Source organism: Oryx dammah, unplaced genomic scaffold (assembly GCF_014754425.2).
Source record: "Oryx dammah isolate SB20612 unplaced genomic scaffold, SCBI_Odam_1.1 HiC_scaffold_11229, whole genome shotgun sequence".
Classification (NCBI taxonomy): Eukaryota; Metazoa; Chordata; class Mammalia; order Artiodactyla; family Bovidae; genus Oryx; species Oryx dammah.
In genome coordinates this window covers 5922435-5948859 of record NW_024080622.1, presented here as the reverse complement: position 1 = coordinate 5948859, position 26425 = coordinate 5922435, and the positions used below count along the sequence as shown (strand labels likewise).

The 26425-nt window shown below is 52.5% G+C and overlaps 2 protein-coding genes across 5 annotated transcripts; one reads left to right on the top strand and one right to left on the bottom strand.

Annotated features, from left to right (window-relative positions):
• Positions 1-2619: 2619 nt before the first annotated feature.
• On the bottom strand, positions 2620-10184 carry LOC120861190 (thiosulfate sulfurtransferase). Of its 2 annotated transcripts, XM_040236846.1 has the most exons (3): positions 9995-10157; positions 8710-9325; positions 2620-3087 (listed from the first exon to the last, which is right to left on the bottom strand). In XM_040236846.1, the coding sequence occupies exons 2-3, from the start codon at positions 9302-9304 to the stop codon at positions 2789-2791; spliced, it is 894 nt and encodes a 297-aa protein (XP_040092780.1). In that variant the 5' UTR covers positions 9305-9325; positions 9995-10157; the 3' UTR covers positions 2620-2788. The 2 variants fall into 2 exon arrangements, with proteins under 2 accessions (XP_040092780.1, XP_040092779.1); XM_040236845.1 differs by having other exon boundaries at positions 8710-10184.
• A 112-nt stretch (positions 10185-10296) lies between these two features.
• On the top strand, positions 10297-21155 carry LOC120861189 (3-mercaptopyruvate sulfurtransferase). Of its 3 annotated transcripts, none has more exons than XM_040236843.1 (3): positions 10297-10368; positions 15357-15978; positions 19503-21155. In XM_040236843.1, exons 2-3 carry the CDS (start codon positions 15384-15386, stop codon positions 19799-19801), a joined length of 894 nt encoding a protein of 297 aa, XP_040092777.1. In that variant the 5' UTR covers positions 10297-10368; positions 15357-15383; the 3' UTR covers positions 19802-21155. The 3 variants fall into 3 exon arrangements, with proteins under 3 accessions (XP_040092777.1, XP_040092778.1, XP_040092776.1); XM_040236844.1 differs by having other exon boundaries at positions 10360-10464; XM_040236842.1 differs by lacking the exon at positions 10297-10368 and adding an exon at positions 10734-10830.
• Positions 21156-26425: the final 5270 nt, after the last annotated feature.

Below are 26425 nucleotides of genomic sequence, written 5' to 3'. Positions count from 1 at the left end.
CTCTTCTTGGCTCTTCTTGTACTGATGGAAGCAGCTTCTGTGCTGTGAGCTGCCTTCTGGACAAGCCCCCACGGCAAAGAACTGAGGGCCTGTGGCCACCAGCTCAAGAAGAAATGTGACTCTCAGTTCAACAATCTGAGGGACTGAGTCTTACCTTGGGCATGGTCACAGAAAGAGGTCCTTCACTAACTGTCCTTTAAGATGAGACAGAAGCCCTGGCCAATACTTTGATCACCGTCTGTGAGAGATCCTGAGACAGATGGCCCGTTGAAGGTAATCTGTATTCCTGACCCATAGAAACTATGAGGTAATAAATGTTGTCTTAAGTCGCTCAGTTTGGGGGTGATTTGTCTTACAGCACAAGATGACAAATGCAGCTCATGTGTTAAGTATTCCCCCATCTAGGAGACTAGCCTCTTTTCACGAGGACTCACAACTGGAGAAACTGAGGCTCAGAAAAGAAATAGGACCTCTCACAGGTGGTGCTGAAACCAAGCCCCACTTCTTTCTGCTCCTGTCCCTGTTCCCCATCCCCAGCCACCCCCCGCCCCCAATATGCCCACTGGAGTTCCCCATCAGCTCCAGTGACACCCCCAGTCCAGAGTGGCCTGGACTGGTTTGAACAGAAGTATAGGCTCACTGCCAGTTTCTGACCTGGAAAGAAAGATCCCAAGAGACGTTGGTCAAGGAGGGAGGGAAAGTAGATCCCTTGCAGTCTGGGAGCTCCACTCACAAGCAGCTCTGCATAGAGAAAAAGAATATGAAGCCCCATGTCCTGGCAGACTCCCGGCCCACTTCAGGGTCCCTGCCTCACCTGTCCACTCTCTCTCATAACGTCGGAAAACATATGAACTGCCCTGGTGTGTTCACTCCGAGGCCCAGGAGTGCAGATCTGTGCTGCACAACTGCTGCTGGAGACCAGTGGATAGTTGCTGGGGAGCAGCCCACCCCTGTCCATTGGAGTTGCCATGGTGATCACTGTACACAGGGCTCTGTTACCTCAGAGGGCTATAAGCCCACCCTGGGGAACAGAGGCCAAGGAGAGCCAGAACTGAGGGGGCAGCAGGGCCCTTCAAGCATTGCTCACTCTCTCATCCACTCAAAATGTCCCAAGTATTCACCCATGGGTTTGGTTGCATGCTATGCACAGAGGGCTCAGATGCCATCAAGTGTGAAGGATGTTCTTGGGATTACAAATTTGTTAAGAGAGGGTAATTAGTTTTATCTAGGGGAAAAGGGGTGGGGCTCACAGAAGGGCCATTTGAGCTGGGTCTTGATGTATGCGTAGGAGTCTAACAGTTAGAAGAGACTAGACTATTAAAGGCCCAGGTGTGATTTTGAGTGTAAATTAGGTTAAGGGGAGTGGGGAGGGAAAGGAAAGATGTACCTGGAGGTGTCTAAGCTGGTTTCAAAGGGATGAGGGATCAGAGCAAAATGAGAGCAGGGGTGGAACAGCAAGGATCTACTCTCTTCCCATTAAACCCCAAGGTTACTTTCTTCTCTTGCAGCTTTCTTATTCCCACTGCCAGAGCTCTGAGACCTTCTCCCAGGGACTGAATCTGTTTCTCTGGTCCCTCCCCCCATTACTCCTCAAAAGGTCTTATTCTGAGCCAGGAAAGACACCCAAGGTAGAGACCACCTTCCTTTGGCCTACCTACTTTTTAAAAATTCTTCTTTATACTATGAGATAATTAATTTATCATGCGTTAGTTTCAGGTGTACTGCAAAGTGATTTAGTTATACATATATTCATTCTTTTTTCAGATTCCTTTCCCATATAGGTTATTAAAGAATATTGAGTAGAGTTCCCTGTGATATTCAAGTCCTTGTTGATTACCTATTTTATATTAAGAGGTCAGTATATGTTAATTCCAAACTCCTAATTTGTTCCTCCCTCCCCCACCCCCAACCTTTCCCCTTTGGTAACCATAAATTTGTTTTGCAAGACCGTGAGTCTGTTTTTGTTTTATAAGTAACTTCACTTGTATTATCTTTTTAGATTCCACATGTAAGTGATATCATGCGATGTTTATCTTTCTCTGACTTACCTCACTTGGTATGATAATCTCTAGGCCCTCCATGTTGCTGCAAATGGCATTATTTCGTTCTTTTTTATGGCTGAGTAATATTCTATTGGTCATATAATATGTACCACATCTTTTGTATCCTTTCATCTGCCGATGGACATTTAGGTTACTTTCATGCCTTGCTTATTGTAAAGCATGTTGCGGTGAAGATTGGGTTCATTGAGCATCATCTGATCATCACCACTTCTGAAAGGCCCCAGGGCCTGTGGGACATCTCCCTGAACACTCATTTCAAGTGAAAGACCAGTTGTCTTCTCTTCTACCCTCTCCTCCCAGAGGGCTGGACCCACAGCAGGAAGGGGTGGCCCCCAGCAAGCCTGGTTTCCACCTTACTGATGCCCTTTCCAGGTAAGGGCCTGATGTGCTCCACCTGATGGGCATCAACAGGCAACTTCTTTTGCCAAAACTAATAAAGTGGTATCTCCAGTGTGGGGGCTGCTGTGAAGTTTCCTTCCTTGGTAGGTTCTAAGGAATTTGAAAGAGAGGAAAGTAAGGGCAAGGATGGAACCAGGGAGAAAGAGGCACACACAGCTACTTGAAAAGGCCAAGTTTATTCCAGTGTTGTTGGGGAAAGGAGCACTCTACACATTAATTCTAAAAACTTGTCCATTTCCTTGGCTGAGGAGGCAAAGATTAGCTGGAGGCCATGCCAGATCACTCTACCAGCAGGAGTTGTGGGCAAGGGGAGAAGAGGCCACCACTCAGGCCTTCCCACCCTTCCCCTGGGACACCCAGGTCTCTGGGGGGGCCCGGTGAAACCACTCAAACCAGGAGCCATCGTAGATGGCCACATCGGGCTTGCCACAGAGGTAAGCGGCCAGGGCAATGTGGCAGGCGGTGACACCCTTCCGGCATGTGGCGATGAGGGGCTTTGCGAGGTCCACCTTCTTGGCCTCGAACATGGCACGGAGCTCTTCCGGGCTCTTTTCAAAGCCATCCTCTGTCAGGAAGTCCATGAAAGGCATGTTGACCGAGCCTCGGATGTGGCCTGAGTCCAGTCCTGGGCGAAAACAGAGGACAGGACAGGGTTAGGAGCAGCACAGGGGGTGGGGGTGAGTGAGCCTGGAGGTTGGAATCAACCATGGTTACGAGGATAGAGAGCTTTGCAAACAAAAAATAATGTCCTTGCCTTTCTCAGAGCTTAGTTTATTCCAGCCCTGGCTACATCCAATGCTCCTGACCACCACCCCGACCCCCCATCAAATCCACCTGATATAGGTATGTTCTACCTGCTTGAGAGGAGAGGGAGGAGTCTCGGCTCTACCATCTACTAACCTTTACCTTAGGCAAACTGCTTCACTTCTCTGAACCTCAGTTTTCTCTTCTGTCAAATGGGCTCAGTGTTACATTCCTATGTTATAGGGCTGTGGAGAAGAGCAAATGGGATGAGGAATGCAAATGCTATGGGGAGTACTAATTGCTAAGAACATTGGGTGAAGGGGAGACACAGACCACGCTCTCAGGGAGATTACAGTCTAGCAAGGAAGATAGAGGTTAAATACAGAACCACGATTCACTAAATATAACATTACCCTATTTTACAGATGAGTACACTGAGGCTTAGGAGAAGGCAATGGCACCCCACTCGAGTACTCTTGCTTGGAAAATCCCATGGACGGAGGAGCCTGGTGGGCTGCAGTCCATGGGGTCGTTAAGAGTCGGACAGGACTGAGCGACTTCACTTTCACTTTTCACTTTCATGCATTGGAGAAGGAAATGGCAACCCACTCCAGTGTTCTTGCCTGGAGAATCCCAGGGATGGGGGAGCCTGGCGGGCTGCCGTCTATGGGACACAATTGAAGCGACTTAGCAGCAACACTGAGGCTTGACAGAGTGAAAAGACTAGCCTAAGGCAACCCAGCGAGGTAAAGGCAGGGCCAGGATTGTGCCGAGTCCCCTGGTTTTCTTGTCAAGCCCACAGTGTGTAAAGAGCATGTGATCTATTATTAGACGGAAGTTCAAATCCCAGCTCTGCCACTTATAGAGGGGCGACCTTAAGCAGAGGAGAGGCCGCACCTCTCTGAGCCTCAGTGTCCCCATGGGGAAGTGGGAAGGGCTGCTGAAAAGGGTAAAGCACCGACGACCTCAATCGGCCCACCACCCTCGGTGCTGCTGCTTCTCCATCACCTTCCCACCTACCCTGGGGGGCAGGTGAGAGTGGGGGCCCTGCGGTCCCTCGAGGACCTTCCTAGCAACCCTGAGAGGCTTTCACAGAAGCGGAATGGGGTTTTAGGCTAGCTCCAGGGTCCATTCCAGAAACTTCTCTACACCTAGTTAGGCCCCTCGGCCAAGTCTGGGCTTCAGAATAGCCATCACGTGGGGCCAATGGAACTGGGCCGTGGCCGAGCTGGTGCCAGGTGCAAGGCCAAGGCTAAGGTCCAGCCTCCAGCATGGCCGTGGTCACTCCTCTTCCTCAAGTGCCCCACACCGTGGCAGACTGGAGTGCCCACTGGGAGTGGGGCCTCTTTGTCTCCCAAAGCCCCTGCTTAACCCAGACTGTGGGGCAGGACCAGGTGGGCAGCAGTGTGAGAGAGAGAGTGTGTCCAGGGTAACCAGGGCACATCCTGGGGCAGTGTGAAGGCAGCTGTGCCCTGTGTGTCTGAGGCTCAGCTTTCCACCTGGGAAATGGGGGGGATAACCACACTGTCTCACGGGCTTGTGGGGAAGTCAGCTTCCGCAGACGAAAGCCCTTAACAACCTGAGCACCCAGGAGGTGGGCAATCATGCCAACAATGTCCCATTCTCCTCACCTCAAGGCCAAAGAGAATCTGAAATTCGCTGGCCCAGTCAAGAGCTCCTTTGATTGACTGTAGACATCCTGACTTATTAAATTATAGTGATTTATGGGTTGAGTATTCTTGCCTGGGGAATTCCGAGGACAGAGGAGCCTGGTGGGCTGCAGTAAATCGGGTTGCAGGGTTGCGACTGAGCGACTAACACTTTATTCCTGTTGTCATTTCATCCTTTTGTCTGGAAATTTTGACCTGAGAGCTGATGTGAACTGACCCTACCAAGGAGGAAAAATTGGTCTGTTGGCTTCAAGGGTGTTCTTTTCCAAGAAACCAACTTAAAATGTCTCAGGGAGCTCCCTGGTAGCCTAATGGTTAGGATTCTGGGCTTTAATTGCTGGGGCACTGGTCAGGGAACTTAAATCCCATGCAGGCACAAAAGAAAAAAAGGTTCAGTACCCAGGCAGTGGGCTGGATGAAGTGCATTAAAAAAAACTGAGTCCTGAATGCTGTTTTATTTCTTTCCATCCATCCCTGATGAAACAGCTTTATTGTTTTTTTCTAATTACACAAAAGGCACCTCTCCTGAGTAAAAAAGTGGTGGTAGTAGGGGTGGAGGGGGTGTTCTATAGATTCTGGCCCCCCAACCCACACACCCTGGGCAAGCCTCAGGAGTTGGAGGCCCTCCCTTTCTGCCAGCCAGGGCCTGTCCGAGGAATTTAAATGAGCAGAAACTGGCCGCCTGCGTAGGGGGAGGGCTGGGGTGAACTTGGCTGGAGAACCTCGGAGACCAGCCAACTAGGGGAAAGGCACTGTGCGCCCGGGGCAAGGGCTGCTGCTGTCCCTCCAGGCCCAGCATCAGCTGCAGGCTTGCGGCTCTCCTCTCCCCAGCCACCATGCCAAACCTCTGGCATCAGGCACCCGGGAGGCTTATCGAAGAAATGTTCCTGCGTCCGCACATTACCATACAGATGGGCCTCCTGGCACTAACGGGGGGCCCAGGCTCAGAGAGGTGAGGTAACTTGCCCCGTGACACACAGCACAGGTGTGATGGGCACTCAGCTGTGTCCGACCTCAAAGCCCGTGTACTCTGACTACCCTGAGCCTTCCTAGAAAGAGCAGCTGAGGCAGACCGAGATGACCTCTCATGATGACCAGTTCAGAGGTCTGGGACTTGGTATTCCCACTTTGGCCAAGAAGATGGTAGTCGAGTCGGCAAGTTAGCATCCCGCAGGTCACTGATAGGTGTGGGCTTTCAAGGCCAGGAAAACCTGAGTAGCTCTTTCTTGCTTTCCTCCTAAAGACATCAAGGAACCCAGTGCAGGCAACCCCAGCCCTGCATGCTGGGAGTCAACTTGACACCCCCTACCCCTTCCTACCCCAGTCCACAGCCCTGGGAAGACACACAGGCAGAAGTCACATGACCCCATGAAGCAATATGAAGCAACGCTTCAGAGCTGTGAGCACCCCATGCTTGTTGACACAGCAGTGGCCTTGGGAAATAACCCCACTTTGATCCTGTGACTGGGATCGAGTTTTGGCCTCAATGTCTCACTGCAGAAGTTTCTGCTTCCTTTCCCTACCTGCAAAGTGGGACCACTTGGAACCCCCATCTGCCTCCCCTGCTTGGCTGCTGTAGTTGCCCAGGGGAGAATGTATATAAAGGGCCCTGCAAATAACAGTAAGCATTAAGGGGTCAATATTCTCCCTCTTGACCCTCATGGACCCCACTTCCAAGCAGAGGGGAGGAAAAGAGAATAAGGTTTATAAAGATACTGAGCTGGATCAACTCCCACCTCTGTTCTCTCCCTTTCCCTAAGGCTCCTTCTACAAGGTGAGCAATGGTGTTCAATAGGAGGGTTCAGAGGTGAAGCGAGAGACCGGAGGCCACACCTAGGATGTAAACTCAGGTCTGACTCTTACTTTTCTCCTCTTACAAACAGGACCAAAGGCACTGGGAGCACACAGCTGAGGCCAGGTGGGAGGTTGCTTGCCTGAAATGGGCAGAAAGTGGCTGTGGGGTTTTTAAGGCCCTGCTTCCAGCTCCTCTTGGGGATCATTCCTTCCAAGGACACCCAGGGCCTGCCACCCATACTCCCCTGGGTGTTATATCTGGATGACTGAGCTCACAGGGTGCCTCCCTGATCCCATGAGCTCAGCAGAGCCTTATGTGCCTAATGTCTTGTATAGGAGGCCAGCAAACCCTCTTAGGCTTTACAGACAGCCCCAGGCTTTGCAGTGTTCTTCATCCTTCTCAAAGTACCTTTCCAGCCATTGCTGTGTTTGATAAATACATAGCCAGGTGGGTAGGGCTGGCATTACTCTTTTAATTTTATTAGGGAACGCAGAGAGGCTGAGCAATGAACTGATTGAGGTCCCAGTATAAAGGAGGAGTAGGGTTCAAACTGGGGCCTGTGCTCCCTGGTCTCCAGATGGGAACTGGAGGGGAGAAGCTGGCTACAAGAGAGGAGCCAGGGACTTTAGAATCAGGGGCTTGCAGGAGGTCCTACCTGCAGCAGCTGGCTTTTACCCCCCTCTGAGACTTAGTTTCCTCATCTCTAAAATGGGAGAACGGAGGCCGAATCTGCTGCTCATTTATTCTGCTTGCTCCAGGGCAAGCTGGGGGATAGCTAGAGAAACAATTTCACCTCTCCTCCCTGCAGTGGCATCTCAAGTGCCGAGGAGTGGAAAGTGCCCTGAACCAAGGCCAGGAGGGGGCTGCAGGAGCTGGTGCCAGGAGCTAAACAAACTTGAACCTTCAACTTCAGACCTTCATAGAGCAAGCCAGGCAGGAAAAACACAGTCCTGGAGAAAGCCACGGCGGGGAGGGCAGAGTCCTGTGCCTTCCTAGTTCTGCCTCCAACTACTCAAGTGGCCTTGACCCACCCCTTCCTCTGTGTACCACAGCCTCCCCTCTGACCAGAGAGGTGACCTTTCATACCCTCCTGTTCTAAGAATGTTGGAATGGCTTTCACAATGCTCTCCACAGAGGCACAGAAAGGAACAGACTTTTCAACAAGTTAGTCCAAATGTTGCACAGGAGGTGGATTCCACAGAGGTTTCCTGAGGACAGTGTTGCACCCCCACCACCACCACCCACCCCATGCAGCCATCCCGCACCCTGAGAGCAGTGAGGTCCTGGCCACTGGAGGTGTCCAGGAGAGGTGATGGCAAGACCTCTGTGGTCCTGTTAGGAGGTTCTAGAATGCAGTTCTGAGACTCCCCTCACCCCAACTTCCACCAGTGTAGAACCCTCCCTCCTTGTCTACAGAAGGGGACTCATGAGCCATATCCTTGGAGATGCCTAGCGCCGGGGCTCCCTGCTGGCCCCGGGAGGTGAGGGTGGGGCAGGATGGTGGTGCATCCTGGTTTGAAACTAGGCAGCACTGGGTTCAAATCTGGACTCTGCCACTGAATTGAGCAAGCAACCTAGGGAAGGCCAGGGCATCTGGGAGAGCTGGAGGAGGGAGAGGGTGCTGGGGAACAGCCCTGTTCATGTTGCTAAGAATTTCTGAAGAATTTGAGGAGTCCTGAGGAGACTTCTGTACAGTGATGCCTGTGTGGCTCATGGACGCTATTGAGCATGTTGGGGAGCTAGTGAGTGGGCATGGATGCAGGTGGATATGTTGTCAGTTACCTCTACTGATGCCACTCCACACAGATGCTCGGTTGTGCCTTAGCATGTGGCTACGGGAAGGCATGTGTCTGTTCCTGCGCATCACAGCTGGAAAAACCTTTAGGTTGGACTCTCCCCTTTCATTTTACAGATGGAAAGACTGGGGCCCTCCTCGTGGCCGCTGAGGGCAAAACCTTGAGAGGGTCCCAGACATCCTACCCCCCATCTCTCCATGAGCATTGCTCCCTAGGGACCATCTCCCCACGGGGACACCTACCTACTGCATCTGGCTCCGGCTGTGTGCCCAGGTACCGCCCTTGGGCCCGTGAATCCACCAGCTGGAACCTCTTTGATTCGAGGTTCTCCAGCACCTGCTCGTAGGTCTTGAGCAGGGAGCGGTTCAGCGTGGCTTTGAAGATGGCTGGCTCTGGGCGTGAGGGCTCCGATGTCACCGGGTGGCCCTCCTTCAGCCAGTTCCGGAAGCCACCATTGAGCACGGACACGGTGCGGTGGCCAAACACACGGAACATCCACCAGACCCGCGGCGCATAGAAGCTGCCCAGGTCGTCACCATCGTACACCACCACATGCGTGTCGTTGCTGATGCCCAGGCTGCCCACGTAGTCGGCGAAGCCCGCCTCGCTGGGCAGCATCACCTCGTAAGGCGAGGCCTTGTCCCGACACTCCTCTATGTCAAAAAAGGAGGCGCCGGGCACATGGCGCTCCAGGTATTCCTTGCGGGCCTCGCGGGTGCCCGGCGAGTACCAGGAGGCATCCAGCACCCGAAGGCCAGGGCCTAGCTTCCCAGCCCGGACGGACTCCGCCAGCCACTTGGTGGAGACCAGCGCCCGGTAGAGCACCTGCTGAACCATGGTGTCAGCTCTCCGTGTCACCTGGCGCGGGTGGGAACCAGGAAAGAGATCGGCGTGAGGACTGTTCGTGCACTGGGCTGGGGCCTGGGAGGAGGAGCTTTTTCCCCACTGCACTCCCCTAGGTGGGTCGTGTTTATGGCAACCCGGCAGGGTTGGGGTGTGCAGTGAATTAGGTTTGCAGATTCCCTAGGGAAAGCCTGGTTCCGCCGCTCCCTGCGCCGCCCGCCCGCGCAGAAGTGGGTGGAGCGAGAGGGCTGGGGATCGCGGAGCTGCCAGGGAGGGTGTCCGGCCCTAGCAGCTACTATACTCTCCCTCAGGATCCTCCAGGAGCAGCGAAAAGATGTCCAAGATGGGAGGAGAATGCATCTTGGGCTTAGAGAACCCTTCCTGGGAGCGTAGGGGAGTGGGCACATGGGGAACTGTCCGCTGGAGGCCCGCAGCCGCCCTCACCCGCGCCTCTCGCCTTGTAAATCTTCCTGCAGTCTCTCAGCAACCTGGGGTCGCCCGCCTCCTAAATGCCCGCGTCCGGCCCAGCTCGGTGTCCTCTGCCCGAGTTGGGTCCAGGGTTCCCGGGGCACCCCCGCCCCGCTCTCGCCACCGGGACCCTCCCCAGGGTCGCAGGTGGTTTGGCCGGCGGCCCAATCCCGAGCGGCCCGGGCGCCTACCGCAGCCCCTCCCCGCCGCACTCACTCGCCCTCGCCGCCGCCCTGGCGCTTGTCCCTGCCCGCTGGAGAAGTTGGCAGGTTCAAACCCGGAGCCCGCAACTCCCCGGCCGGCCTACACCATCGCGCGGCCGTCCCCGGGGGGGATCGCGCGCCGCCCGCCACTCCATACGCCCCGGCCCCGCGCCGCGCCTGCCCGGGGCCAGTCCCCCGGCTCTTGGAGCCTCTAGAACCCGCGGGGACCCAGGAGGAAACTGGACGGCAGGGGGGGCGGCGCGGGGCGGGGCTCGGTGGCGCGGGCTTCCCCCCAAGGCCCGGCCAGTGGAAGGTGCCGGCAGCCGAGGCTCCCAGTGGCCCGGGCGGTGGGCTGTGCCGGAGTCTCCTCCCTTTGGCCCGCAGCAGGTTGGTGGCGGGAGGAGGGTACTGCTGAGGGCTCGGGGAGGGGGCTCTCTGCGCGAGGTCATGGCCGAACCCGGAAGCCGGGAGCCCGAGACTCCGGTAACTGCTGCGGCGTGGCTCTTGCCTTTCTTTAGGGGGAGGCCGATCGTCGGGGTGCGCAGCATGGGGCTCCCCCGAGGGGTCTGAGCAGAGCAAGGGGCCGTAGTCTAGGAGGGAAGACGCACCCCTTCCGTAGTCCAGGAGGGAAGGACGGCTGTCCGCGGCTGCTGGGGGGCGGCCCCCTGGGCGGGGGCGGGGTAAGTGGCAGGGGGAGGGGGTTGTCACCTGGTGACAGGGAAGAGGACTAATAAATCCCGACCGAAAGGCCAGGAAGAGGAGGCCAACTGACCCACAGGCTCCAGGAGGACGAACTGTCAAAGAACTTGCTGGAGTGAAATGAAACTAACATTTGTCAAGGCCTGCTTGGTGAGGCACTTTACTGGGGACTCCTACAGCTGTCACTTACTTCCCATAACAATCCTGGGAGTAGGCCAGAAACTTCTTTAAAGACTTGGAAGAGAGTTGCCCAGGGGCTCGCGGTGACATTGAGGCCAGGCCATTTGTTAATCCTGGATCTGAAGCCCAGGTGGCAGAGGCTGCTTTTGTTTACTTGCTCATCCCTGAAGTCACATATTTTATTTTAAAAACTGCCTTTGTCCTTAACCTATTTCATTATAAGTGTATATAATTTAATTTTTTTAAATGGCTGTGTTTAACAACCAGTTGGCTTAATTCCTGAAAATCTAACAACTGCTTCTTGCAAGCTATTGGGACACCCCTACCAGCCTCTACTCAGTTTTTGTATATGCTATTACGTATGCTTGGAGTGCTTTTTTCATCCCCCTTGGAAAAAAATTCTTTTCATGCTGAGACAATGATAGTCTCACGGAAAGTTGCAAAAACTCGTACTTTGATAAGCATTTACCCAGGGAATTCTCTGAGCTTTGTGCTTTGCAGTCAAGGGAGAGAGAGGGCCAGGAAGTACAAGACCAGGGAAGCCCTTGTAGAAGGTCGAGTCTGACTGGACCCTGCGATTCCAGGGCCCATCCCAGACGGCAGCCTGGCGCTTACGCCTCCCCTAGCACAGCGTGCACCCAGGAGATAGGCCTGGGCCTGTCCTGTTTGTCTGGGGGTCCTTGACTCCCAGAGCAGCCCCACCTGCAGCCATCCAGGCCTGCCCAAGCACCTCAGAACCTGGTCCACACCCTTCAGTGACACACATGGGCTGCTCTCCCAAAACCTCCTCTACCTCCTACAGTCCTTAAGGGGAACTGCCAGTCCAGCATAGGGAGAGTGTGTGTGTGTGTGTGTGTGTGTGTGTGTGTGTATGTGTGTGTGCCAGGATGACCTCAGACCTCTGAAGCCCCCGTTCTAGACTTGCTGACGATGGATCAGAGGCCACCCATGAGAGTAACTTTGAAGAAATAATGGGATTTTTATGAAGCTGTCTTTAATGATCATTAAAACCAGCCATATGCAGGGCATTATGGTGGTGCTTTGATGTTCACTGGGGCTGTAAAGAATCTGCCTGCAATGCAGGAGACCCGGGTTTGATCCCTGGGTCAGGAAGATCCCCTGGAGAAGGAAATGGCAACCCACTCCATTATTCTTGCCTGGATAATCCCATGGACAGAGGAGCCTGATGGCTAAAGTCCATGGGGCCACAAAGAGTCAAACGTGACTGAGTGACTAACACTTGATGTTCATTATTTAATTTTCACCATTAAGAGGTGAAGATTGAAAGCTCAATTATAAGAAATGGAAATGGTTGTGGGCCCCTCACATGCCTGGCCAGCACACACCTGGTTAAGACAGGCATGGGACTGGCACTGTGGAGGGGCTCTGGCACCCAAGTCAGTGTTCTTTCCACTCTAAATAGATCCCTGTGGAAAAAACCAAGGAGCCTCAAGAATGAGGAGTGGGGAGGGGCTGCTGTGGTTCACCATGGGGTCTTCAGGTAGTTCAGTTCAGTTCATTTCAGTCGCTCAGTCGTATCCAGGTAGTTCAGTTCAGTTCATTTCAGTCGCTCAGTTGTATCCGACTCTTTGCAACCCCATGAACCCCAGCACGCCAGGCCTCCCTGTCCATCACCAATTTCAGGAGTTTACCCAAACTCATGTCCATTGAGTCAGTGATGCCATCTAACCATCTCATCCTCTGTCATCCTCTTCTCCTCCTGCCTTCAATCTTTCCCAACATCAGGGTCTTTTCAACTGAGTCAGCCCTTTACATCAGGTGGCCAAAATATTGTTGTTTCAGCTTCAACATCAGTCCTTCCACTGAACACCCAGGACTGATTTCCTTTAGGATGGACTGGTTGGATCTCCTTGCAATCCAAGGAACTCTCAAGAGTCTTCTCCAACACCAAGTAGAGACCTGCTGAATCCCTCAACATAACCTAGTGCAATGTAACCCACAGGCACTGCGATCACCCCTTAGCCAAAGCCTCTGGCAGCCTCACCCTGAACATGTCAAATCAGCTTGGATTTTCCCTTCCTCCCACCTTCACACCTCAGGCTGAGCTAGTGTGCCCCCTCTGCTCCCACTGAACTCCGGACTTTCTACAATTATGTTGTGTCTCTTTTCTTTCTTTTTGGCAGCACTGGGTCTTCGTTGCTGCACGCAGGTTTTCTCCAGTTGCAGCAAGCGGGGGCTGTTCTTTGTTGTGCTCAGGCTTCTCACCGTGGTGCCTTCTCTTGTTGCGGAGCACCATCTCTGGGGCATGCAGGCTTCAGCGGATGCAGCACTCAGGCTCAGGAGTGTGGCTCGTGGGCTCTAGAGCACGGGCTCAGTAGTTGCGGTGCACCGGCTTAGTTTCCCCACAGCATGAGCATGTGGGATTTCTCTAGACCTGGGATTGAACTCATGTCCCCTGCATCAGCAGGCAAAGTCTTAACCACGGGACTACCAGAGAAGTCCTGCAATTACTTTCCTTGAGCAGGCCTGTGGCCGCCAACTCCCAGGGCCTGGTCACATGGGCAGCAGGGTTCCTAAAAGCCAGGCTGCACTGAGACTGAGGGAGAGACTGGGCGCCAGATATCACACTGTGGACACACGAGGCCCTGGTCCTCATTGACCTTCAGGCTGGGGAACTTTAGCCTCAGAAGTTACAACCCAATTGTAAATCTTGAGGCTGCCCCTGACCAGCTCTGTGACTAGGGCAAGGCATTTTTATCTCTACCTACCAGTGGTCTCATTCAGAAACAGGCAGCCCCACCTAGTGACTGCTGAAGGCTGTGTTGCTTAGTACATGGCCTGCAGGGGCACTCCACAAAATGCTCCATTCTCTACCCACCCCCTTCCCCGTGGTGGCAGGCCTGCTTGGCATGGATGCAAGGTTGCACCCTGCACTGAGGGGTACACAGCCAAGGCGGTGGGTGGGGCTGACCTGTAGCTCGAACTCCACTCACCCAGCCACGCGTCCTGGTGGAGACTGTGCCTCTGCCTGGCAGAAGGGGCACCTTTCTCTAACCTGCCCAAAGGCACCTAGGGTGTCCACGCTTTGGAGCCTGGCCCTGGAAGGCTGTGAGCTGACTTGTCATGGTGGGCTGGTAAACTGCTATACTCAGAACTGCTGGCCTGCAAGGGAGAGAAGAGGGTGGGGAATGAGGCCCTAATTGCTGTTTCCAGAGAGGAAGAAAGTGAGCCGCTCAGTCGTGTCCAACTCTTTGCGATCCCATGGACTATAGCCCGCCAGATTCCTCTGTCTATGGAATTCTCCAGACAAGCATATTGGAGTGGGTTGACATTTCCTTCTCCAGAGGATCTTCCCCAGGAGATTGAACCCCAGTCTCCTGCAATGCAGACCAGGAAAGCTCCAAGAGCGGAAACTCAAAGAGTGAAATCAGACTTTGCTGAACTGCCTGGCAGTTGCTGTGAAGCCTGGCACCACCACCACTTCTTAGCTGTTGACCCTTGGTCTTTAGTGCACTTCTGTGAACTTCAGTGTCCCCTCCAGGAAACAATGAGAAGAATACAAACCTTCTTGAGGTTACTCATGTAACAAATAATTGAGAGATTACTCTGTGTCCTGTAGTGTTGTAAGGTGTTGTGAGAATTAAAGCACACATAGGGATGAGATGGTTGGATGGCATCACCAACTCAATGGACATGAGTTTGAGCAAGCTCTGAGAGTTGGTGATGGACAGGGAAGCCTGGCGTGCTGGAGTCCATGGGGTTGCAAAGAGTCGGACATGACTGAGTGAACTGAACTGAAGGAGGATTAATTTACTAATCCCAGTTGCTAGTCCTCTGAGGCTGTTTTATATAAATGTTTGATGAATGGGTGAATTCCACCAAGGATCTTGGTTGATTGCAAGCAAAGCTGAGCTGCACCTTGGGGAGGGTCCAAGACTTTGCCCCAACTTGCCTTAAAGTGCCAGGAGCTTGCGTTCTAAGTCACTTCAGTCCTGTCTGGCTCTTCTACCCTGTGTATGGGCTGTAGTCCACCAGGCTTCTCTGTCCATGGGATTCTGCAGGCAAGAGTACTGGAGTGGGCTGCCATGCTCTTCTCCAGGGGACCTTGCCAAACTAGGGATAGAACTCAAGTCTGTTATGTCTCCTGCATTGGCAGATGGGCTCTTTACCACTGGGGCCACCTGGGAAGCCAGCAGGGCCTTCTCCTAATTGGGCTCTCTCGCTATAGCCCCACCTCAAGCAGTGGTGAGAGCCATAGCCTTGCCCCTTCTAAGGGGTCATGGTCATTCTGGTGATTGCTTGGTGTATATACCCAGGCTTAGCAGGGCAAGGGAGGGGAGGCTCCTGGTGATCTAAGTCCGTATCTTGGGTTTATCACCGCTGGTTTTCCGGGTTCCCTGGACTCTGCCCTCCCTAGGCTCCACTGTGCTCTCGGGCCCTGGACCCCGCCCTTGCCCCAGGGGCACAGGTGTTTCCTGCCCCTGGGCCACTGGCCTCTTCCTTAATACCCTCCTGACCTCCTCCTTGTCGCCCAGGCCTGCAGCCCCAGTGTCGCCGCCGCCATGGCCTCGAAGCAGCTCTTCCGCGCGCTCGTGTCAGCGCAGTGGGTGGCTGAGGCACTCCGGGCCCCACGGGCCGGGCAGCCCCTGCGGCTGCTCGATGCCTCGTGGTACCTGGCCAAGCTGGGCCGCGACGCGCGCCGCGAGTTCGAGGAGCGCCACATCCCGGGCGCCGCCTTCTTTGACATCGACCAGTGCAGCGACCGCACATCGCCATATGACCACATGCTGCCCAGCGCGGCACACTTCTCAGAGTACGCGGGCCGCTTGGGCGTGGGTGCCGCCACCCACGTGGTGGTCTACGACGCCAGCGATCAGGGCCTCTATGCAGCGCCGCGCGTCTGGTGGATGTTCCGCGTCTTCGGCCACCGCACGGTATCTCTGCTCGACGGTGGCCTCCGCAACTGGCTGCGCCAGGGCCTCCCGCTGAGCTCAGGCAAGAGCCGTCCGGAGCCCGCCGAGTTCCACGCAGTGCTGGACCCCGCCTACATCAAGACATACGAGGACATCAAGGAGAACCTTGAATCCCGGCGCTTCCAAGTGGTGGATGCCCGTGCCGCCGGCCGCTTCCGTGGCACGGAGCCTGAGCCCCGAGACGGTAACCAATGAGCAAAGTGCCCAGGAAGTCCCTGCCTGAGCACTGCCCTCGCCTCACTCTTGCCTTAAAGGGTGGGGTGGTGGGGTGCCAGCTGAGATTCACCCCACAGCATGGGGGTGCCGGCTGAGACCCAGTTTCTAGTCGTCTCTGGGCTTTATTCTAAAGTGGAGGCAATAATATAGTTGGAAACCCAGAATGCCCTGTATAAGTGTGAGAATCCAATCAGCACCCTCCCAGTACTATGGATGGGGGTCCCTGCCAAATGAGAGGAGGGGACAGGCCCAGTTGGGGGAAAGCCCCACATAGATGGTGCTTGATCAAGTCTACCACCATCTCTGAGGGTGATGGAGCCAGGAAACAGGAGAGAGAAAGTGGAGAATGAAAGTCGTCCGAGGGGCCAAAGGCTAGCAGAGACCAGGACAGAGGAGTCTCAAGTACGGAGAGAGATTGCTGCCCCAGATTGGAGCAGAAACTGAATAGAGGGTGATTGCTGGCCTCGACTGGGGCAGGGCCTCTCCCACATGGGCTGGGTTCCCCATGGAGTTCAACATCTGGCTGCTTCCTGAGATCTGAGGAGAGGCAGCCATTCTAAGGCTTCACATCCCCTTCTGTAAGGAGCAGGGTTGGGAAGGGGTCCCCACAAAGCAGGTGGATCAGTAACCACTTTGGTGTGAGCTTTTTAATGATCTCGCAAGAGGACTTCCATCGTGGTTGTTGTTTAGCTGGTGAGTCGTGTCTGACTCTCTTGTGATCCCATGGACTGTAGCCCACCAGACTCCTCTGTCCCTGGGATTCTTCAGGCAAGAATATTGGAGGGGGTTTGCCGTTTCCTTCTTTCCCTGGTGGTCCAGTGGTTAAAAATCTGCCTTGCAATGCAGGGCACATGGGTTCCACCTCTAATTGGGGAACTAAGATCCCACATGCTACAGCGCAACTAAGCCTGAGCCACAACTAGAGAGCCTGTTCTCTTGCAACAAGAGAAGCCTGTGTGCTGCATCAAACACCCAGCACGGCCAAAAAAAAAAGATCCCAATGAGATGGGTGCTCTTCTCATACAGAAGGGGACATGGAGCCTTAGAAGGGCGACCTTTTCCCAGATCTCAGGAGGCAGCCAGGCATTGAACTCCAGTGCAGTACCTTTAACTGCACTGAGCAACCAGTAATCCCCCAGTTATTTCTCTCATGTCTGCTTTGAGGAGGATGCAGGGAACTTGCCTCTTCCTCTGGGAAGCTCTCCCGGAATGCATCCCTCTACCCCTGAATCAGGGCTGGCTGGAGCTTCTGTTTCTAGAGCAGCTTGGGCTCACCCTGTGCTAGCACTGTTAGGGTGATCTGAGGGCAAGGACCATGCTCCCAGTGAGTCCTGAAGACAAACCCAGCAGCTGGATGGTGTCCAGAGAGGTCCCGACACAGGTAACCCTGCAGAGCTGTGTAGACATGACTGTGGGAAACTGCTGATGGCCAAGGTTTTTTGAACCTAAGTTAGTGGCAGTTTGAGATGGTTCAGCCTAATAGGGATACCACCTTGAACCTGTGGGACCCTTCAGCTTAGCCCCTGGGTGGGGGTGGGGGCGATCGAGCAATGTAGGGCAGCGAGCCAGAGCCAGACCTGGGTTCAGAGCTCTCCCTGGGTTGCACTAGCTGTGTGACACCTGGCAGGTCACCTGTTCTTGAAAGGTTGTTGTTGAATCACGACGCCGGGATTCTTGGCCCCTGGAGGAGAAGAATTCAATCCGGGGCCAGAGACGAGGCTTGATCACTCAGAGCTTTTGTGTAATAAAGTTTTATTAAAGTATAAAGGAGATAGAGAAAGCTTCTGACATAGGCATCAGAAGAGGGTAGAAAGAGTACCCGCTTGTTAGTGTTAGCAATGAAGTTATATACTCTCCAGTAAATCCAAAGAATATCTGGAGGTTGTAAAGACCTCACCAGACCTACTCCCATAATTTACATTTTAAGATAACAGAATTAGCCAGAAGGTTTAATCCAGAGACTGTCCTCAGGCAGAATACATAATACATTGTTGTTATATAATCCTTGTAAAGAGCAGGTCTACTCCCATAATTTACAGAATTAGCCAGAAGGTTTAATCCAGAGACTGTCCTAAGGCATAATACATTGTTGCTATATAATCCTAAGGAATGTAGAGAAGGAAAAAAAGTTTGTCCTTTCTTCCTCCTTGAGAATTCCAGACCCCTCTCTCCTTGAGGACCCCTAGACTTCTTATCAACCTGCCTAGGAAATGACTCTCTCAGTCTCTGAACTGCAGCTTCTGTGTGGTCAAGTCAGAGCAAAACATGGAGCTTAAAGGATGCAATGAGGGTTAAATGAGAGCAAATGCGTTAAGCACTTAGCTCCATGTTTGCACATACAGGATGCACTTGAGAAATGGGAAGTGGAATAATTAACATGTGCTTCCCTGGTTGTGGGTCTTTACAGGGATGCTTAATGCTTACCTCCATTGTGCTTGCTCATTCGTGAAATGGAAGATAAGGATAAACGCCCAGCTGGCCTGTTGTCAAGGTGAACGAGCTGATGTGTGTACAGGCTCCAGCTAAATCAGTGGAGAATATCAGTGTCCCCATTGTCCCCTCTCCACAGCCTGAGACCTGGCCTGCTTGATGCCCTCTGCCTGGGATGCTCTCAACTTCCACCACCCAGGCCCTTCAACCTGGTTAAATCTTATTCCGCCTTCAGGGCTTACTCAGAGAAGCTTTCCTGCCCCTCCCCCTCCCAGGCAGTGGGTCCTGCTTGGCAGCACAGGCTCTGGGGCCTCTCTGCTCCGACTAGCTTGGGCCAGTCTGTTCCATGTGCCTCTATCTCCTCGTCTGTACAAAAAGGAGAAGAGTAATTGCTTTCCCATAGTATTAGAGCAAGGATTAAAGGTAGAAATACAACTGAGGGGCTCCTAGCACAAAATAAACCCTCAGTAAGGTCAGCTACAGTGATTCCTGTTACTGTGTATTACTGTTATTTACGATATGCAATATATCCCCATGCCACCCAAGAGGGCCTTTTAGTAACACCCATCATCCCTGGAGAAGGAAATGGCAACCCACTCCAGTATTCTTGCCTGGGGAATCCTATGGACAGAGAAGCCTTGCGGGCTACAGTCCATGGGGTTGCAGAGAGTTGGACGTGACTGAAGCTACTGAGCATGCACACACGCAAAATAACGAGTATACCAGCATGCATTTACCTAGAACTTCCTCTAACTGTCAGCACAGTCAGACTTCAGGAAACCTGAAGCAGAGGTGCTTCTGTGGAGTCTGAGTCCTGGGTTCGGATTCCAGGCAGCAATTCACTAGATGCGTGACACTGGACAGTAGCAAACCTCAGCATCTCCTGTAAAACAGATTCCTGTAGACAGTGGCTGCCTGGGTTTCCTGCTTGTGCAGACTACCTGAGATGATGCTTAGAGAGGGTAGTGCTGTGGCTGCATGGAAGGTTCTCAGTCCTGCAGGGGCCATTCCTACTGCCCTTGTGCAAACATTTGTTCCCTGCCTCCTGCTCTCCTGTTGCAGGCATCGAGCCCGGCCACATCCCCGGCACCATCAACATCCCGTTCACAGACTTCCTGACCGAGGACGGGCTGGAGAAGAGCCCCGAGGAGATCCGCCGCCTCTTCCAGGACAAGGAGGTGGACCTGTCCCTGCCCCTGGTGGCCACGTGCGGCTCCGGCGTCACAGCCTGCCACGTGGCCCTGGGGGCCTACCTCTGCGGCAAGCCGGATGTACCCATCTACGACGGCTCCTGGGTGGAGTGGTACATGCGCGCCCAACCTGAGGACATCATCTCCGAGGGCCGGGGGAAGACCCACTGAGGCGTGGTGGGACACAGGAATCTCGGGTGACACCCAGCCACCAGCGGTACCCAGCCCAGTGGTTCCGACTCTGCTCTGACCAGGATAGTATTTCTTCCTCCAACTCAGGTGGTACATGGGGTGACACCCCAGAGGCCAGGAACTCTGTGGACTTGTGGGCTCCCAGTGGAGGCAGCAGAGGAGGAGGCAGCGGGCACAGGGGGAGGGGAGCTGACCTCATGGTGCTGAACTGGAGCCCCACTTCCCTTCTGTTGAAGAAATAAAACAGTCAAGTGCTAAACCCTTCTGACTGCAAGGCTGCCTCAGCTCTCCTCCGCTCCTGGGCTGACAGCTCCAACATGCCCAGCTCTGGAGCTCCATGGAGCCAGGGTGTCTTGAGGACCGTGTCCCTTCTGCTTTCTGAGCGGTGCTGGGGCCCCAGAGGCCTTCCAGTCCTGAGACCAAATGTCTCCCTGACAGCTGTCTTCTGCTTCTTTTGCTGCATGAATGAATGAATGTGTTAGGCACTCAGTAGCGTCTGAGTCTCTGCAACCTCATGGACTGTAGCCTGCCAGGCTCCTCTCTCCATGGAATTCCCCAGGCAAGCAAACTCGAGTGGGCAGCCATTGCCCTCTCCAGGGGATTTTTGCTGGGGTCTCCCTTCTGGCTACTGGGTTATTTAAGGGGACTCTGCTGTTCTATGTCTGGAGTCCCACCCAAAGCCAGCCCCTCCCCATGGGTAAGTAATACATTTCATTTCAAGACAGGAGGCTGTACCACACCAAGGAGGGCCATTCTAGCCCATCCAGAATGTTTTGGAGAAGTGCAGAGTTTAGTCAAATTAAAGGGGAATCTAGTTCCAGACTCTGAGAGCCACCCTTGGAGCCTTGCCTTTGGGGCTACCTAGGGGTGGGCAATATGAAGAGCTTTGATCCTTTCTGCTCAAGGGGAAAGAACCCTTATTCCCCAGGTTTCTCAAGGGGAAGCAATCTATTCTCCTCCCTCCATGTTTCTTATTTGTGCAAGGATGGACATGGGTGTCAGAAGGCCCCAGGTGCCCTCTGTCAGAACCTGGGTCACCCCTCCCTCAGGCATCTTCCAACCCCCGAGGCATCTCTTGGTAGCAAAGGCCCAGGTGTCAGCCAGTACTGGGGGTACCTCCAGAAGGGAAAAAAAAAAACTAGAAGGGGCTGTGACTTACCCAAGCTCACACGATGGACTCACGACACAGCTGGAACCAGATCCAGATTTTCTGACTCTGAATTTACTTTTTTTTTTCACCTCTGACTCTGAGTCGTCTCTCCCAAGTCTACAGGGGTGGTGGGGAACCAATGGGACAGAATCCTGGTTTTCTGAATAAAAGGTCTAAAGTAAGTCCCACCTCTCTGAGCTTCAACTTTCTTACCTATAAAGTAGGACTAATATGTACTTTTGAAGAAGGAATTTCAGACAAGGACCTGGCCAAGAGCCCAGCCCTGAGCCCTATCTTCATGGCTCAGGGCTTCTCAACCTTGGGATAACTGACATTTGGGCTGGATAATCTTTCCTTGTAAGCGCATCCTGGGCATCAGAGGATGTTTAATGGCATTTGTGGCCTCTACCCATGAGATGCCAGCAGCACCAACCAGTTGTGAGAGAAAGAAATGTCTCCAGATAAGGCCAAATGTCCCCAAAGAGGCAAAAATAAGCCCCTAGTTGAGCACCAGTGCTGCAGGAGCAATGGCCATACTTGATGACAGCAGTCAGGACCAGTATAAACAGGTCTCCGCATGGAGGGAACCCCCATATCCCCATCATAAGCGCTTTCCCCTGGGGGCTGAATTTAACAGTTTAGGAATCTTCCTTTCCAGCTGGTTTCAGACAAACCTCGTTTTCTCCCTTAAAAATGTCCCTGCCTCTTCAAGGAGTTGGATTTGTTGGCAAATACACGTGAGGTCTGATCTGGCTTCCAGTTCCCCTGCCCCATGCAAGGCTGCCTGACCTTGGACACAAGGCTGAGCCCCTTGGAGCCTCAATTTCTTCATCATTTGCTGTTGCTGTTAAATTTTTATTGATTTATTTTTGGCTATGCTGGGTCTTTATTGCCGCACATGTTTTCTCTAGTTGCAGTGCACGGGCTTCTCATCGTGGTGGCTTCTCATCGCGGTGGCTTCTCATCTTATGGAGCACAGGCTTTAGGGGTTGAAGCCTTCAGTAGTTGCAGCTCCTGGGTTCTAGAGTGCAGGCTCAGTAGTTGTGGCACACTTCCCTGACTAGGGATCGAACTGGTGTCTCCTGCACTGGCAGGCAGATTCTTTGCCACCAAACCACCAGGGAAGCCCCCATCTTTTTCTTTTTAATTGTCTATTTATTTTTGTTGTGAACCACACGTGGGATCCGTTCTCCCACCAGGGATTGAACCTATGCCCCCTGCATTGGAATTGTGGAGTCTTCACCACTGGACCACCAGGGAAGTCCCAGTTTCTTCACTTTCAAAATGAGTGTAATCATACCTTCATTGAGCAACATAGGGATTCAATGAGAAAATCCATAGCAACTGCTTAGGTTGGTGGCAGGCACAGAGTCAATATCGAGTGTTACTGTTATTTTGTAAAGGACTTTTACTTTATCAGCATGTTGAGTGTCTCCTGTACTTCCAGCATTGGGGGAAGGGAACGTGAGTATGAGAATTATGTTCCAGCCCTGGAAAAGCCTCTCAGCCAGGAAGGAGAAACTGGCTCAGGGTATATTTTTAGAGAGAAATGGTGAAATGATCTATTTTACAATAGACTCATTTCACAAGAGCCTTTTGATGAAGGTGAAAGAGGAGAGTGAAAACGCTGGCTTAAAACTCAGCATTCAAAAAACTAAGATCATAGCATTTGGGCCCATCACTTCATGGCAAGTAGATGGGAAAACAATGGAAACAGTAACAGACTTTATTTTCTTGGGCTCCAAAATCACTGCAAACTGACTGCAGCCATGAAATTAAAAGACGCTTGCTCTTTGGAAGAAAAGCTATGATAAACCTAGACAGGGTGTTAAAAAGCAAAGACACCACTTTGCCGACAAAGGTCCATCTAGTCAAAGCTCTGGTTTTTCCAGTACTCATGTATGGATGTGAGAGTTGGACCATAAAGAAAGCTGAATGCTGAAGATTTGATGTTTACGACCTGTGGTGCTGGAGAAGACTCTTGAGAGTCTTTTGGACAGCGAGGAGATCAAACCAGTCAGTCCTAAAGAAAATCAACCCTGAAGATTCACTGGAAGGACTGATGCTGAAACCAAAGCTCCAGTACTTTGGCCACCTGATGCGAAGAGCTAACTCATTGGAAGAAACCATTATGCTGGGAAAGATTGAAGGCAGGAGGAGAGGGGACAACAGAGAATGAGATGATTGGATAGCATCACCGACTCGATGGACATGAATTTGAGCAAACTCCAGGAGACAGTGGAGGACAGAGAAGCTTGGCGTGCTTCAGTCCATGAAGTCACAGTATAAGACGTGACTTAACTACTGAACAACAACAAGTGGAAAGACAGGCTCAAGGATACTGAGTGATTTGCCTAAGGGCACACAGGTATTTTGAGAGAGGAGCCTAACCGGAGTTAGAATTCTCAGGGTAGGAGCCTCTCTGGTGGATTAGGAAAACCTGAGTTGGTTTTCCCAATTTCAGGATCAAGGGGAGAAGGGAGTAGAACTCAGGGTTTGGATACACATGTGGCAAGCTTGTGGAAGGTGGGCAAGTATCTTGAGCCAGGCCCTGAGTTTTGAGAAAGGAGATTTGGTTAGGCTTCCACCCCCAACCCCAGACCCATCACCCCTCCCTTCACCACCTCTGCCCACAAACAAGGAACCCGCTAATCTGAGCTGGGGTTTTTTCCTCCTGGGAAGGTTCTCCATGGATCTAGAAAAGTTCAGAGGCAACATTCTTGGGGGTGAGAGAAGGGAGATAGAGACGTGCCTTTCCAAATTTCTCGGAGCTGCAGTTGGTTTAACTTTGGAGGAGTTGGCTAGGAAAGACCCAGGGCCTTCCTGAGCTCTGCCTTGCAAGTTTGAACTCCCAGAATAATTAACTGTTCCCTGCAGGGTCCCAGCCTTTGCCAGCACCCATCCTACCTCGCCATGTGTGTTCCAGGAACTTGCAACATCGTACAGCAGGGATGATGAAAGTTTTGTCCACTTGGTAAATATTTGCTGAGCAACCCCCTCTGAGTCAGGGACAACTGGAAGTTTGCAAGCCTCATCTCACATGTGCATTGGATTTTGTTCACTCTCTGGCTTGTTGCCTGGAGGGATCATGGCACCAACAAACCCCCACCCTGCACAGTGGGCTGAATAATGAAGTGATGTGTTGATTCAGTCCTGGCTATGCTCGAGGCGCCAAAAGGTATGCTTTCCAGACCCTTCCCAGTTGGGACCTCAGTCATCTCATCTGGAAAATGGGAGCAAACTGCCCTGCTGCATACAGGGTGGATGTGATGTCAGATAAGGGAGCACTCCAAATGATCTAAGACATTTTCTACTGTAGGTCATTCCCTATATAAGAAGGATGGAGCTTTATTATCCTTACATATGGAGAATGAGTCATTTGGGAGGAGGTGAAATTTTCAGATTAACTGGAGCTGTATAATTTTTTTAACTAACTTTTATGGGAGTATAGTTGCTTTACAATGCTGTGTTTCTGCTGTACAGCAAGTGAATCAGCTGTATGTATACAGGTGGTGGTTTAGTCGCTAAGTCTTGTCTCACTCTTTGCAACCGCATGGACTGGAGCCCCCACAGGGCTCCTTTGTCCATGGGATTTCCCAGGCAAGAATACTGGAGTGGGGTGCCATTTCCTTCTCCAATAGGTGTCCCCTCTTTTTTGAATTTCCTTCCCATTAGGTCACCACGGAGTACTGAGTAGATTCCCCTGTATTATACAGTAGGTTCTCACTAGTTATCAATTTTACACATAGTATCAATAGTGTATATATGTCAATCCCAATTCATCCCACCCTTTCTTTCCCCCTTGGTGTCCACATGTTTGTTCTCTACACCTGAAGCTTTATCATTTTAAGCACGCCAAAATTTAACAGGGGGTGGGACACAGTATACTGAGGGTACCAGAACTCTTTGTGTGGCTTTGTTTCATCACTTCACTGTGAGCACTGTTTGCCCCTAAACTAAACGGCCCCCATTGCTGCGACTTTCCAGTCCTCAAGTCCTTGCATCTCCTGATCGTCCTTGACCACTGTCCATCCTAGTTAATATTGTGCTCTCCAGAGTCTCCATTTGCTTCTAGGTGGGCCCACTCTCCAGATGATGCCAACTATTCTAGGCCTTAAACCTCTGGTGAACCAGGGCCTCCGGCAACTCAGTGGGGTCCACTGCCTGCAGTGCCATCACCCTGCTCCTCTGTCCGTGTCCCCTGTCTCAGTATGCATGGCCACCACGCAGGGGTCACCTGTGCCCAGACCTGCCTGACAGCCAGTTCTCCAGAGTTGGCCTCTCTTCCCCATGGCCAATCAACACTCAGGGCCATGATTTCCACCTCTGTTCTCATTGCCTTGGTGCAGGTCACAACCCCCACCCCCATGCCAAAGACACACAGATACAACCTGTCCAGTCATTAATTCCAGCACACACCTTCAGGAACAAGCCTTGTACTAGGATCTGGGGCATGGAGGATAAAGACATAAGGGGAACTGGCCTAGTGGAGAAAAGCAGACAGGCAGTGATGGATGTGGCGAGGAGGATCTAAGAGATGAAACAGAACAGGAGAGGGTGGAACAGATGGCTCTGGGTCTGAGAGGCTGGTCTGCACAGGCCAGTAGCCCCTTTCTAAATCCCCTGGCCTGTGCCTCCTCACTCCATGTGGAACAACAATAGGGGATGGGGTTCAGAGCCCAGCCTCTGGAGGCATCTGGACCTCCAGCTCACTGGCTATGAGTGTGCTTTGATTTCCTCATCTGTCATGGAAAAATCCAGTACCCACCTCACAGGATCAGATTCATACAAGCACTGAGAACAGAGCCTGCACAGTGAGCCCGACATCCATGCCTTATAAATTACTCATATTCTGTCCTACTCAGGTCACTCCTGCCTCCTTTCACCTGCCTAGATGCCCCTGAGGGTAGCATATCTTATTCATGGTTCTCTTCCTGGCCCCAGCACAGTGACATAGTCAGGGCTTAATGAGCATCTGATGTGTATATAAATATCCTGGCAGGGCTAAGAAAGACCCTAAAAAACCTTCCTTGGGACTTTCTTGGTGGTCCATTGGCTAAGACTCCAAGCTCCCAATTCAGGGGACTTGGGTTCAATCCCTGGTTCGGGAACTAGATCCAGCATGCGCAGCTAAGAGTTCACATGCCATGGCTAAAGATCCTGCAAGCTGCAATGAAAATGGAAGAGCCTGAGTGCTGCAACTAAAACCCAGTGCAACCAAATAAATACTAAATAAAACAGATATTTTAAAAAATCCCTCCTCTTTACTGAGCACTTTCCATATCCAGGGACAATGCTAAGTATTTTGTACCCACTTAATCCAACAACCTCTTGATGAAAGTGAAAGTGGAGAGTGAAAAAGTTGGCTTAAAGCTCAACATTCAGAAAACGAAGATCATGGTATCCGGTCCCATCACTTCATGGGAAATAGATGGGGAAACAGTGGAAACAGT